This window comes from Anomalospiza imberbis, chromosome 5, assembly GCF_031753505.1.
Source record: "Anomalospiza imberbis isolate Cuckoo-Finch-1a 21T00152 chromosome 5, ASM3175350v1, whole genome shotgun sequence".
Lineage (NCBI taxonomy): Eukaryota > Metazoa > Chordata > Aves > Passeriformes > Viduidae > Anomalospiza > Anomalospiza imberbis.
The window spans coordinates 70,238,689-70,253,000 of NC_089685.1; the positions used below are offsets into that span (position 1 = coordinate 70,238,689).

General features: G+C 38.8%; 1 protein-coding gene across 4 annotated transcripts in view; it reads right to left on the reverse strand.

Annotated features, from left to right (window-relative positions):
* The window catches only part of AEBP2 (AE binding protein 2), a 40,178-nt gene that overhangs the window by 13,218 nt on the left and 12,648 nt on the right, over nt 1–14,312 (reverse strand). For all 4 annotated transcript variants that reach the window (XM_068191887.1, XM_068191884.1, XM_068191885.1 and 1 more), the window contains 2 exons: nt 9,482–9,689; nt 6,327–6,434 (listed from right to left, as the gene is read on the reverse strand). In XM_068191887.1, coding sequence (XP_068047988.1) covers nt 6,327–6,434; nt 9,482–9,689 — 316 coding nt within the window. The remainder of the gene's footprint in view (nt 1–6,326; nt 6,435–9,481; nt 9,690–14,312) is intronic.

The following is a 14,312-nucleotide window of genomic DNA, read 5'->3' on the forward strand; positions in this document are numbered from 1 at the left end:
ACAGATTTCAAAACAGTAAAAGGCAAAAAATGAAAGTATGTTTTTAATTTTTTTTTGTTGTGTTTGCTGTGTTTTTTTTAAAGGGAAGAATTCTTAGAGGGACTAGAGAAAGTTCTCTAAGTACTGAACTAACTCAAATGTAAAATTCCCTGACAAAAAGCTTGAGGAACTGTATTTTTTCTTTCCTGTCTCCCCCACTAATAAGCATCTTAAGAATTGAGAAGATTTCTACCAAAATTACCCCTATGCCTTTTAATCTTGCCCTAAGATTTCCCATGTTCAAACAACAGCAATATTGTCTACTTATAGTGACTTCCAATGGAAGAAACCCCAGCACACCTGTGAGTCCCAACACACTCTGGATGCTGATCTCATTACATTATGGTAACTCCAACACAATTGTCCTTATTTTAAATTCATACTGAACATTAAAATTTACACTTACAGAATCACAGGGTGGTTTGGGTTGGAAGGGTCCCTTAAAAGTCATTCAGTTCCAAGCATCTACTAAATTAGATTGCTAAACCCCTCAACCTGACCTTGAACCCAAACCACTTGTTTTTATGAAAGATTATTTAACTCACAATCAACAGATAAGTCTACAATGCATGTGTGCATTAGTTTAAGCATTTTTTTCTCTCCTTTTTTGTCCTTGAAATAGCTGTCTTGCCCATAAAAGCAGCTTCACAAAACTAAGCCACAAAATCTAAATTTAGGATTAGCTTTCACTAATGTGCCCCTGACTTCAGATTCCAGCTTTTTCTGATCATACAAACACTGTCAGAAAAAAATAATAGCTCAAAACCGGCCCATATCTTGAAATTCAGTCACACTGAGAAATTAAAATTTTAGTTTTACTAATGCCTTCTAGAGGTCAAAAATAACCTAAAGCCTCGGTACAGTGCATGCATTACCATATTCCAAAGGCAATGAAAAGGCAACACCTTTGGGAAAAAAGCACAAACTATGTGTCAGGCACTTTTCCAAAACTTTTCAAACCATAACTGTACTTCTTGTCAGATGGGAAACATTGTTTTATGACAAACTGCAGGTTGACTCATGGTGTCTTAACTTTTTTCTTGTCATGTACAGAGCAAACAATCCCAAATACTCTATATGGATTATCTACAGAAGCTACCACTAACTTCTCTTGCTCCACCCAACTTTTACTTTCAAAATCCCAAACCAACATCCTTAGATCCTCAGTATCTGCTACTTTCAACTAGAAATTACATTTTTGCAGAAAGTATATTAATAGTCTACAGCCACAGTACAAAATATTTGCAGAAATTATTACATTCAGATTTTGTGTACTTTGAGACTACCTGATCATGTCTTCAAATAATCAACAGCCGATAGATCAAAGATGACAGAGGATGCCTTTGCAGTAGACAGGAAACAGTAGAAGAGGAGAATGAAAAAATCTTACCTGTTTGATCCTTTTTTTCTCTAAAATAATATATCCAGCAATCCGTTACTAATGGGCAAAGTCTCTTCTCTCCAAAGATAAAGGAGCAGTTCAGGCTGTCACTTCAGGATCTCTGGACGGTAAGTCACACCAAATCAGCTTCCCACCAGATAATTACAGAGCTCTAGAGGGCTTCTAATAAATCAAACTCAACTATTATGCACAACTTTGAACCAATCTTTTCATTTTTCCCCCAAAACCTAAATCTCAAATTTTAGCATTGAATTTGAAATACAACAGATTGGGTCCGGATTGGTGGATATGTTACTTCAAGAGAAAGTAAGTAAACGTGTAAGAAGTTTAATTTCTCCATGTAAGAAGTTTAATTTCTCCAGTGTACCCATACCCACCATTATTAATGGGCAGTAATGACCAGTGACTTTAACAAACAGGATATAAAAGTATCTAGCAATGCAGGTTTTTGTTCTAAATTCGAAATAAGCAAATCTCCTATTTGGGTTTTTCAACGTGTTATTTTTTTCTAGTAAATCTAACAGAAATAGTTTAGACATCTGGATAAACCTCCTTATTGTCTCAACATCTGAGTGTTTGGGCCTTTACATTTTACATCTGCAATGTTCTAATGGACAGAAAATATTCTGCCAAGAGAGTAGCAGACATGAATTGCCAATGAAGACTGGAGCTGCTTGCCCATGTTTTCTACATTTCACCAAGCATTACTCTACTGAGAGTTGTATCAAATGCAGTCACCCCTTCATGAATCCTGGAAGTTACAGGGAGCACGAAACTTCATTTTTAATGCTACTTTCTTCCCCCATTTTAAGGAGAAGCCTGCAGTGAACCTGTGCCCTACCATTCATTGTCACTAGAAACATTTACCCCACAGGAGCAAACCTTGCATGACTGCTCTTCAACATGAAGAGATATCCACTGGAATCCATGGGTGAAAGCAGCTGCCAGCACTCCCACATGCATCCTTATAGATTCATTTAGGTTGGTAGAGACCTCTGAGATCATCAACCCCAATCCTAATGCTATATGGAATTATTATTATTTTATTAATTTTATTATTATTTTATTCAGTTATTTTGCATAAAATCTCCCACTATTTCGTGCTCATTTACCATTTCCCCTTTCATTGTGCTCAACATCTAAGAGCTCATTTGATGTGTCTTCAAGTAACCCTCAGTGCCAAGTAACACCTGACTAATTTAATTTTGCCCCTGCACATCAGAAACCATACTGGAAAACGCAGGTTGCCACAACTCCTATACCTATTCCAATACTTATTACATGTAACAGCCAAGTTTAGGACAAGAAAGATGGAATATCCCATTATTCACTTCTTTTCAACTTGCCAAGGGCAGTTTATTGAAACCAGGATGTTTTCTGACTCAGCAGATTATTCCTTTACATCCTGTCTATAAGGTCTGAAAGCCAAGTTGCTGAACCCTCAACAGGACCAGCTCTGCATGCTGATGATAATCCACAATATTCCACTGGTTTCTAAGAAGCTGCAAAATTGTGCAGTAAGAGATCTAAAAAGGAATAACGTTGAGGGTTTACTCTCTCAACTCTGCCTGTAAAATCATACACAAAGATGAGCATATTAAATGTCTTTGGAGAGAATACCTATATTCAATGAATGTCTACAATGACATAAAACTATGAAAAGGACTGGCTAAAATCAGACTGTGAAGGAAATGACTCAGAGAGGAGCTGGATGTACACTACCAAGATATTGCCCCACAGAAAGAAGGAGCTGGCATAACAGCAGTCTCAAAAATAGGTATCGATAAGGAAATTTACCTTTTCTGTGACACAGGAACTGCAATATTCATGATGAGAGGGACACACTAAGCCACACAGCCAGAAAAAAAAAGGATAAACTTATGAAAATTTGAACCATTTTGCCTTTGCAATTTAGAAGTGGGTTCATTTCTGTGCCAAATGAACTGCACAGTCACATGGTTGATAGGAATGAATGGAAAGGGCAGGTAAAACCCACAAAGACCTTTCAATAGGAAAGCAGAACAGCTCATTTAGAGCTGAATGGAGCTTTTAGTCAAAGGACAACTCCATGTGTATCACAAAAAGAGATAATTAAACCCAAAATGTGCAACTACATAAAATGAGCCCATTTGCAAGCAAAAGGGGAGCTGGACGAGGATATATCCTTCAATGCAAAAGAGAGTTATGTTTGAGACAGTCCCCAGTGCTTTTCAGTTTACGAAACTACATTTCCCTCTTCTTTTCACTAGAAATGTAAGAATATATCCATCTGTGATATACTTATTACTCTCTTCTGGTCACTGATTTACCTTTCCAAAAGTAAGATTTCCACACTTATAGTTGTCATTTTTCTAGCTAAGATTCTTTGTTTTTCTTTAAAATATTCTAAATAGCAGTTCTTCAGACAACAGCATAGAGCTGTGCTATTTCCACTACTGCTTCTTAGAGCTTTCCTCAAAAATCCCAACATTATTCTTTAATTAAAACACTGCATGACTACTTTCTGCAGGTTTTCTGAAATGACAGATTCCTTCCTTTTATGTTAGAATTCAAGTATATTCTCATGAGGCAACTGAAGTTTCATTTGCAATTTAGGTTTTGGGAGATATTTTGTCTGCAGTAATTATCAAGAACAGGTCTTTAAACCAATACTTACTTCAAAAAATCTGGCTTTCCCTGAAAGGTGAGCAATTAAGATTTATGATAGAAGCTAAATGCACAAAATGGACACACTGGCTCCATTTTTGACTGGCTGCCACAAAACAATTAATAAAAGGCTGTTCTTGGACTGGTCAAGACTAATATCCAACACTTCAAGTGTTTTTTGTCTCAGAGAGTAGATTTCTAAAGTCAGCATTAAAAAAAAAGCAGCAGCAAATGAAGGAAAGGAGCCAGTTAATTAATAGATTGCCATCACAGACACTCACATACTTGGCTACCTCATGTGAGCCCTGAAGCTTATTTCAGCATAAATGACAGGGGAACAAAAGATGTTACAAAATTCTACTCAGACCACAATTATCCTCCATTCAAAGCTCCCAGGAACAGATTGAGAAATACAGGGATAAAAAACAAACAGAGGGACTAGAGACAACAATATGAAAAAATGCTGCAGTGACACACACTGAGCCAGGATGACTAACTACTGCAACCCTTGAATGTTTTGTTCTCTCCCTCAGTAGGTCCAGAAAGTAGAGAAAATCAGCTGGTGAAACAACAGATATTGAACACGAGATGATTATTAACAGAAACAACTGTTGACAATTTTAGGGCTCTAGCTGTAACCAGCCTAGCCAAAAAAATGAGGGTACCACCTGCCTTTGCTAGGTAAGCCTGACAGACTCAAAAGTACTACTGGTGTTCCTGAGCTATGCCCACCTCTTCAACCCAATGTCTCTAAAACTGAGTTTCTTTGATCTAGACCAAATAAGAACACAGATTAAGCTATTAAAAGACTTTCATCCAAGAACAAAGCTTGCCATTATACTTTGAGGTAGACAAAATATTTAATTCCAGAATAGAGAAAAACCTAAGGTACAAGTTTCCTCTGGTAACTGGGGGTTGCTTTCTTTACCACTATTATTATTATTATTATTATTAATAATCAGAGATTAGGATTTAAAATTAGATCAGCTCCTGGAACAACCATATCTGCAAACTGGCAGGGATCTATGATCCTTATGCTATCCTTCCAAGAGCATGCTAAACTTATTCCTTCAAACACAGGGTATGATAACCTTAAAACTCATTTTCCTGTGGTTACTTTGAGTGAGGAATCTTCAGTCTAAACTACACAGTTCAGTATGGAAATAAATCTGTTTGTTAAAAAGAAAAAAAAATCTTTTTCACATGCAATGCACTATTTTTACTCTCTTGGTTTTGAGTTTAATTTAGTTTTGTTTTCTGTCATAACTATTATTAAAACCTATATAGAAAATGTAACTACGGAAAGACACTCCTGTAACGGAAAAGTATTTTTAGTAATAAAGGTGCCTTATTTTTTTTTTTTTTTTTTTTTTAAGTGTAAGATATTACCTGAGGAGAAAGAGAAGAGAGAGAAGACAGGGACTAAAACTTGGTGGGGTTGGGGGTGGGAGAGGAGGAGGCATAAAATGCTGCCTAAACTAAAAAAAAACCCCAAATCCTATTTCATTTTCATATCCTACATGGAAGAACTTCAGTCCAAAGTAGTGTGGGTGGGACTTACCATCAAGTGATCCAGGACTGACAGCTATGAACTGCCCCAACTGTATCCATAAGAGGATGAAGCAACTCATTAATAACGGATTGGTGGATATGGGAATGATAAACACTACTATACCTAGAACTGCAGGTACAGATTAAGGGGAGAAAGAAAGAGAAAGTTAGAAAATACTGTGCAGGAAATACAGTCAGGTCAATGGTCCTGCATTCCTGACTTCCTTATTCTGTTCAGAGAAGTGAACCATAAATAGTCACTGCCAGTCACTGCTTCTATTGAATTTAACAAAAGCAGCTCTTACTCAATCATGGAATGTGCACCATCAGCCATGATCAAAAACTCAATGTAGAAGTGTAAAGTATGAGAAAAAATATCTCAGTGTTACAGTGTAGGCAACTCAGCCTCAAAATGCACAAACCCCCTGAACTTTAGCACTATTTACTTTTACACTCCCTGCCATTTACAGATTAAAAGAAACAGGGATAAGCGAAGCAATAAGAGTTTCTCCACCTGATTTTGTAAAAGAACAGGACCTTTGGGCACTATTACTGCAAAGAAGAAGGCTCAGCTCGCTTTTTAAGAAATCCTCCAGTGATGGTATTTTTCAATTGACATATTGTATTAGGAAAAATCAAGAGACTTTTTCTAAAAATGAGAGATAATGTATGTTACAATGAGCCTTACCTTGAAAGGTTTGTCCCCACTGTGTGTCAGCATATGCCTCTGCAACCAACTTTGACTTGTTGAAGGTGTATTATATACTTTGCAACCTTTCCACAAGCAAACAAACACCTAATAGAGTAAAAACGTGGTAAGTTTACACAAGTCAGAGAGAACAGTACATAAAAAACACATTAGCAAAGAAGGCTGTTTTTACAACATCTCACAACACTTCAAAGAATTCTGAACAATAACTATTTCTTTTGAAACACATTTCTCATACCTCACCAAGGAAAAAATAATTACAACCCTAAGTACTCAATAAAAACAGGTCACTGGAAGAAAATACTAACAGACAGATGCTTCTGCAGATATACACAATCGAGAGCAACAGGATCTGCTGCATTTGTGTTTGTACTCAGTATCCATATCCACCAGATACGGAGACAGAACATTTTTAAATGAAAAATTTGCATTTTTCTAGGTGTTATTTATAGAAATAAAATTATGTGCTCTCATAAGCAATTAATTGTATTCCTTGAGCATGAAAAAGTAAAAACTCTTAGCTGCAATGCAGTCTATATACTGGAGTTTTGTATTCTGGAATACCAGATACCTCCAGTTAGGGCCTTACATTCAATTCCTGATGAAGGAAGCTACCATTTCTCATAGGATTCAAAAATCTATGGGTGTTTTGTGATTCCAGTGTACAGAACAATCGCATGCACAATAGTGCATTAAGGGGAGCAGAACTCACTCATGCTGCTTTTCTCTCTCCTTTCATTGTGTTTATCTGTAACTGAGGGAATAAAAAAGCTCAATGAACATGCCTTTCATTAGAATTTCCTCAACAGGTCTGTGGGTGAAGGGAGGTAAAGCCCTAATTTGTTGCAGCAAAAGAAAGTTCCCAGGAACAGCACTGTTCATAACATGGGTTTTCAGAAATGCAGGAAACTAATTGGATTTCAGTTTCTTGTTCTCTTTTGGAGAATAAAACGCCCTCAACCTTCAAAAGATTTTATTTTCAAAATGAAAAAGCAGCCACGGGAGTGCTACGTTCTCGCGGTACAATAGATACACAACCCAGCTTTACTCAGACAAAGCTGGAAACCCCTCAGTGTCTGTGTGACTGATCCACACCTACTGACACATGGCCCAAGCCCCTAAACCTCTGGGGTCTGCCACTCCTCAGTTTGGAGGTCTCCTCAAAGCCACAGAACTGGAATTTCTGAGATCTCTGGCTCTGCAACAGCTCCGTAAGTGTGCTGGCATTTCCAGCAGCAACTGCAGACTGCAGGGCACCTGGCAAAGGCATTACTGGGAACTTACAGACGGGGCAAATACAAGGACTTGGGTTTGCAACCACATGCCAGAAGTCTAGACAAGGCTTCCTGGGAACCCCTGTCAAAAAGCTGAACCCAAAATATTTCTGAAATAACATCTTTCAAAAGCAAAACTGTTTCGTCAAAAAGCTTCCCAGGCTCTTCATGGATATATCTGGTTTGGACTGGAACCATGACCTCAGTATTAGTTGGAAAAAATACATTTTATCCTATTTTATCCTATATCTTTATCCTAAAGATACATTTTATCCTATATCTTTATCCTAAAGATGTTTATCCTATTCCTTTCCATTCTCAGTAAGCAACTACTTAACCCCTACTTTTCTTCAAATTTAGAGCCCTTGCAGTTAAGTAAGGTCTGAAATCCCATGAAAAGCACGAGACAATTTCCAACACACTGGAACACCTCACCGGCAGGTGGCAGACAGATCCCTGAAACAAACCCGCCAGGATACATCCCCTTTCCACAGCACCGCGTTGGAACTTCTCAAAAAATAAACTCCAGCAGTGGCCTTCAGAAGTGTGAACTCAATGCAACACTTATTACACACTCGGTGCTTCCAACAACCTCCTCTTTCAAATATACAAATACAGTCCAATATTTTCTAAATTAAAAAATCCACAAATCATGTCACATGAAATGTAAGTGACAAGAAAGAAAATACAGGGGGGGAAAAAAACCCAAACCAAAATCTGCAGAATCTTCCAGCCCCTTTTTAAGAAATGTACAGGAGTCATGGATGGGATAACAAAGATCCAAACACACCTTATTCGTTTCATTGTTTCATGTAAGACCTTTATACACCTGTGGACAGAACTCAGAAATCAGCTCATGGGTGGCTCAGATACTGGACTGAAAAAAGCCATCAAATATGAAGCTGAAAAGTTCAATCATGTCAAAAAATATTATCTAAATACAGCCAGAGTCACAGCTGTCTCAGTGACATATTTACATAATAAATTATTTAAAGTAATGCAAATTAGCATTTTATTTAAGTTTCTTAGTCACTGAAGATAAAGTGCAACAGCCTAACATTTTCCTTCTGAAGAACTGACGGGGCAAAAGTCAAAAGATAACAACTATTCTACTCTGAGAACTGATATTATCTCTCCCAGAAATTGAAGAGCTGCAACACACAGTGCCTAAAGCAGGCAGATTGCTTGTGCTGGATGTAAAGGTAGTTTACATGATATATTCCAGACATCACAGGTAATTTGGGAGCTTGAAGATGGGAGGTAGTTAAGTACAAAGTTGAAATTACTCTACTAGAAGATGTTTTTAAACATTAAAATTGAGACCAATTATCATTTGACCAGGGGTTAGACTGGAATTTACATGTTTATATATGCAACTCAATTTAAAAAATAAAATTAGATGTAATTATATAGAAGGCAAACTTGCCATCAGTATTACACACAGAGCTGTTTTTTTAAGACTTTGTACTCTTGAGTCAGTCTTACATCTTCCCTATTATACATTCTGGATGGATTTTACCTGTAGTGAGACTCCTTTGGTAACAGTAATTAGGATGTGACTTCACCTGAGTTCACATGCAGGAACACGTACACTAAGAGTTTTAAGAAAATTAATTCCAAGTGTAAGCACTTCAACACACACCAGCAGCTTCAGGATGTTGAGAAATCAACACACTATCAAAACCCAGGTAATCTCAAATAATTTATTGAAAAGAACTGACTACATTCTTAAAGTTAGGACACTAACTTTGCTGCCACTAGCTAGAAAAAAGGAATTTTGAAACACAAAATTTGGCACTGTCATTCAAGAGCAAAATATTGGCAAATAAGAAAGAAGGAAAACCCAAAAGGAACACCAACCCCTCCTCGCTGACCATCCACGTGTATGGAGCGAATGTGATCCGCCAAATCCGGGCTGGAGCTGAAGCAGGCGTGGCAGTGATCCCAACAACAGTTATAGGCAATGCTTTTGGCAGAGGAGGCAGGAACTCCCTGTCCATTCATCATGACTGGTGTGGAACGCCCACTGGAAATTGTGCTGTCTACGTCCATGATAGTGCTGCTTATGCTGCAAGACAAACAAAACCCCAAAACGAAATCAAAGGTTGCATTTGTTGCACAATCGAAACTGTAGCTCCTTTGTTTCAGATATATTTAGACAGGTTGAAAAGAAAACCTTGCATAATCTTGTCATTTATTGTGGTTCATTGCTTTATTAATAAACGTACACTTAGGAAACAGCTACTATTACTCAACAGCGTAACTTCTTCTGGACACTGGGAACAAAAGGGAGGAATAGAAAATCCTGAATATACTGAGTCCAACATCCCCTTCCAACACTAGAGCCTTAAAAAAGAATACAGCACTTCATTTCTACATTGGGTTTAAGGCACTCCCCCATGGCCCCAGCATAGCGTCCCTCGTGTGCATGGTCTACACTCATGCTGTTTGTTTTGGTTTTGCAAAACGCTTCCAGAGAAGCCAGAATCAGCAGAGGAAATCTGCGGCCAGCAGGGGTCACTTCCATCAGCCTTTCTGCTCTGTACCCTGGCAGATACAGAGACAAGCATCAAACAGATCAGAAAAAAACTTAAGAGAGATCATGCTCTTTCCCTATATAAGCAGAAAGTATTGAGATGGATGTTCTTCCTCATTAAATACCTACTGATACACCTTTTTTTATCTTCTTAACCTGCTCAGTTGCCATGACGGCCTTTAAGTTTTTCTCTTCCACAAAGCCACAGCATTACAGAACAGCTCATCTTTGACAGAACCTCAAAAGATCAGGTGGTCAAATTTGCTTAAACAGGAACGAGTGAGATCAGCTTGCCTGTGGTCTTGTCCAGTGGAGTTGTTAATGGGTGTGTTCAAAGGCTGGGATTTCTGCTACCTTTCTGAAGAATTTTCTCAATGGCTGACTAACCTTGTTCTGGGGGAGGGGGGAAGTTTCCCAACATCTCATCAGAATTTCCAGTGCTGCAACTTCCGTCTCTTATCCTTGGCAGCTGCAGGGTTGAGATGACTCTGCCTGCTCCATTGTTAAACCTCCCCATCAGATCACAGACCACAGAAAAACCCTGCCCTCCTCCTCCCAAAACTGAAGGAACTCACACACTGAGCCTCTCCATATTCTGGATTTGCTTCAGCACCTTAAACATCATGGAGAGCCTCCACCAGATCCTCCCAGTACAACTGGGATATGTTAAACCATTCTGCTTTTAAGGTACAGGTGCTGTTCCTTAATTTTACCATCACTGTTTACATGCCCAGTTTTGTTCTATTACACACAGATGAAGGAAAGAAAAAACACCATTAGTCAAAATCTGAAGATAGCATTTGCATGTTTGCTCTTCTGCTGGAAGAGTCGCTACTAGTGATTTCACACATTATCTGTATCTTACTGAATCACTACAATGCTAGTAGGTTTTTTTTTCTGAGACAGATTTTGAAATAATCACAGATATTTGCTTTGTTTAGATTTCCCATTCTCACCCACCATGTAGATTCCACTGCATTTACCAATAAAAAGTGACTTGCCTTGGTCTAAATAACAGATTCCCCTTAGCAATGCTCCCAGTTACAAGTTTTAGTTTTAACTACCCTGAGTAATTTGGTTTGATGAACAAACACTTATCTCAAGAGATACCACCAACATAACATATTCCAAACACAGAACCCTTAAAAATCATCTTCCAGCTCATTTGCTGCAAAATCTGCTATTAAAACTGACCAACTATTTTAGGCCTTTGTCTCCCAAGTTAAAAAGAAAGTTTCAGATACCTTTTGAACACCTTTTTGCTTTAATGAAGCATATCAAATACATAGTTCCTAAATGCTACACAAACACCACATGCCCCCCCCCTCCCAATTTCAAACAAGGTCTAACAATTTAGAAGTCATAGCTCCTATCCATGGAAGTCATACAGGCTATTTGCTGCTACACAGCAAATTTCCATGTGCCCATTATTTTTACTTTCTTCCCTTTTCTACACCCTGAATGCACAGAGCTTTGCATGATTCCTCCCCATGTCCCCCTTCCCTTCCCAGTAATCTTGATTCTTTTTATGACATACAACCTCCCAACCTGTCACTAGCAAGTAAAAAACTATTCCACTTTTTATCGCCTGTAAAACTGCATTGTGAAAGCAAAATTTACCCACGATGACAGAAAATTCGAATAATTAATTATAGTTAATTGTGCCACCACCTCACCTGCCCCTCAGTTTAAGCCATCCAAATACAGCTTTCTTAAAATCACACTTGGAAGTGGGTTTGGACATGCAGAATGGCACAAAGCCCAACCACTTCTGCCACAGACAGTTCAGTGACACGGATCAGTGGTCCCGACAGGAAGCTGCTTAGCCAAGGATGGCAAAGCACTGCACACACAGCACTCGCGCAACAGCTGCCTCACACCAGCTCAGGTCCATGAATAACCCTGCCTTTCCCACAGCTGAAAGGTACCAAAGGAAACTGCTTCCCAAACACTTTCAAGGAGGAGTTCAAGCTTCAAAGCTATTTCCAGTCAGTAGGAGCTTCTACACCCACAGCCAGGTTAGGTCTGCTCTCACACACCCCACAAACAGTACAAGCAGACTTCTGACTGAGAGGATGTGTGGTGCTGCTGACCACAGGGCAGAGTATGAGGGGCATTTAACAGTTCCCTGGGTTTACAGTCTGGTATGAAGTGGGAAATCAATGTGAAAACATAACCCTGAACAAGTTCTGTGACAGCATTTTGGGGCAGGGGAGAAGTGTACCCTCACACAGGTATGTGTGGTTTCTCTGTTCCACAGGCGTGGAATCCACTTAATTCCTCTAAGAAGAGATTAAAAAACCCCTGAAAATTATCAACCAAAAGCATGACAGTTTAGTTCCCACTGCCAGTGCAAGATCACAGGCCTCCAATTTTACAGCCTAAGGAATGCAAATACTTATGCTTTGTGATTTTTTTATAAGCTATCCTACCTTCTTCTGGAGAAAAATATGTAAAAATCAAGCTGATTTTTACATACTGATCCCAGCAAAAGCTATCGTGACAAGTAGGGTTATTAATGACATAAGAAACCAGTAACAAGCTAATTTACCTATTACTGTTTAAATGTTTGCTGGGTTCGGGTTTAATAGCCTAAGTGTTTGCCAAGGGCTAACAGATTAACATGGTATCGAAATTTTGTATCAGAGGAACTGGAATAAAAAAAGGCTGCCCATAACACTTAAACCAAGTAGCAGCATACAGAATTTGGAAACTGAGAATGAAGTGATACACTGAACTATGATTCTATAACCTATTCAAAATCCTGTCTAAAAATAGGGAAAAATATAACTCAAATCCAGTTGAGCAATAGCAGCTTAATATTTAAGACAAAATGCCCTCCTTCCTTCTAGAAACTCACTGCCCTAGCCATTCCTTCTCTAGTAACAATCTGTAAAATAAAAATGTAACATACATTTTTTGTTTCCTCTTTTGTGCCTCCAGCTTATTTCAGGTGACCAGGTGTCTCCCAGTACTAAGAAATCTAGAATTAGTTTCTGTCTCACTTGGAAAGTTCTGTCCCTCACTAAAGAGGTAATGGCTGCAAAGAGAATCTGTGAAAGACCAGTGCCCAGTACAGCTCAAGTGTGTGTAGTTTTCTCTTGTCTTTCTTACACTGAGAAAATATCAGGAAGCTTTTCAGAGAATCGTCTGCAGTATATGTAACATCAAAGACACTCACTTGGGCGGTCTCTTGACCTGCCCATTTCGAGATGAAGTAGAAAGATAAGTTTTACAGTCAGAGCTGTGGCTGCTACTAAGTCTGTTAAGACTTAACTGCAACACTGTGTCTGTTAGAGCTGCCAATTCACCCACTTGTTTGTTTCTCAGAATTTCACAAAGGGCTTGAGGACAGGACACAGTAGCAAATAACACGTGTGCACAAACGCTCAGCCCAAGATGGGCTTGGACTACAGAAAGTGTGTGCACCTTTTAGTCTATGAATGGGGCTTTTCAATCCAATACAACTTTCTATCTGCTTGGGATCTGACAGAGAGAAAGATTCCTTAACAAAGGGAAGGTAGCAATGGAAATTACACCCTTCTGCTTTCTCACTCCAAATCCATAAAGCCTGCAAGTGGGAAAATAATAATGTGCATAAGAGAAGAAAACAAAGTAAGAAAAACACAGACATCTTGGTAACAGAACAGAGACAATGAAACAGATTTTTAGCTAAGTTAAAGCAAGTTTTTCTGCCTTTTGCTAAGTCCCTTTCTGGCAGGCAGGAGATCTGTTTAAAGCCTGCCTGCCACTATCAAAGCAGAATGACACGAGCAGAACTGAAGCGCTTGTGGCATTCCCCTCCTGCCAGTGACAGACAGGTCTGGGTTTGCTCCCAAGCTGTAGGCAGGCTCCAGCTCCATTGTAATGGATCTATAGACCATGGCCTGATGAAGAACATTAGACATTTGAGTTTCAGAGAGTTCAGCTCAGGGGTCATCCCAAACAATAGAGCATCAAAAACAGTCACTGCTGGAGAGAGCCTGCATACACAATAGCAGTTTTTAAGAAGCTCCATTCAAAAGACTGACTAATTACTAAAATTTAGAACTGTTACAGCAAGCACAACATGATCTTCGAGCTTATGTTGTCCCTATTTTCAACCTAATCGAGCACCTGAATCAACTTGATGTAAAAATCACAGATCTAGAGGCA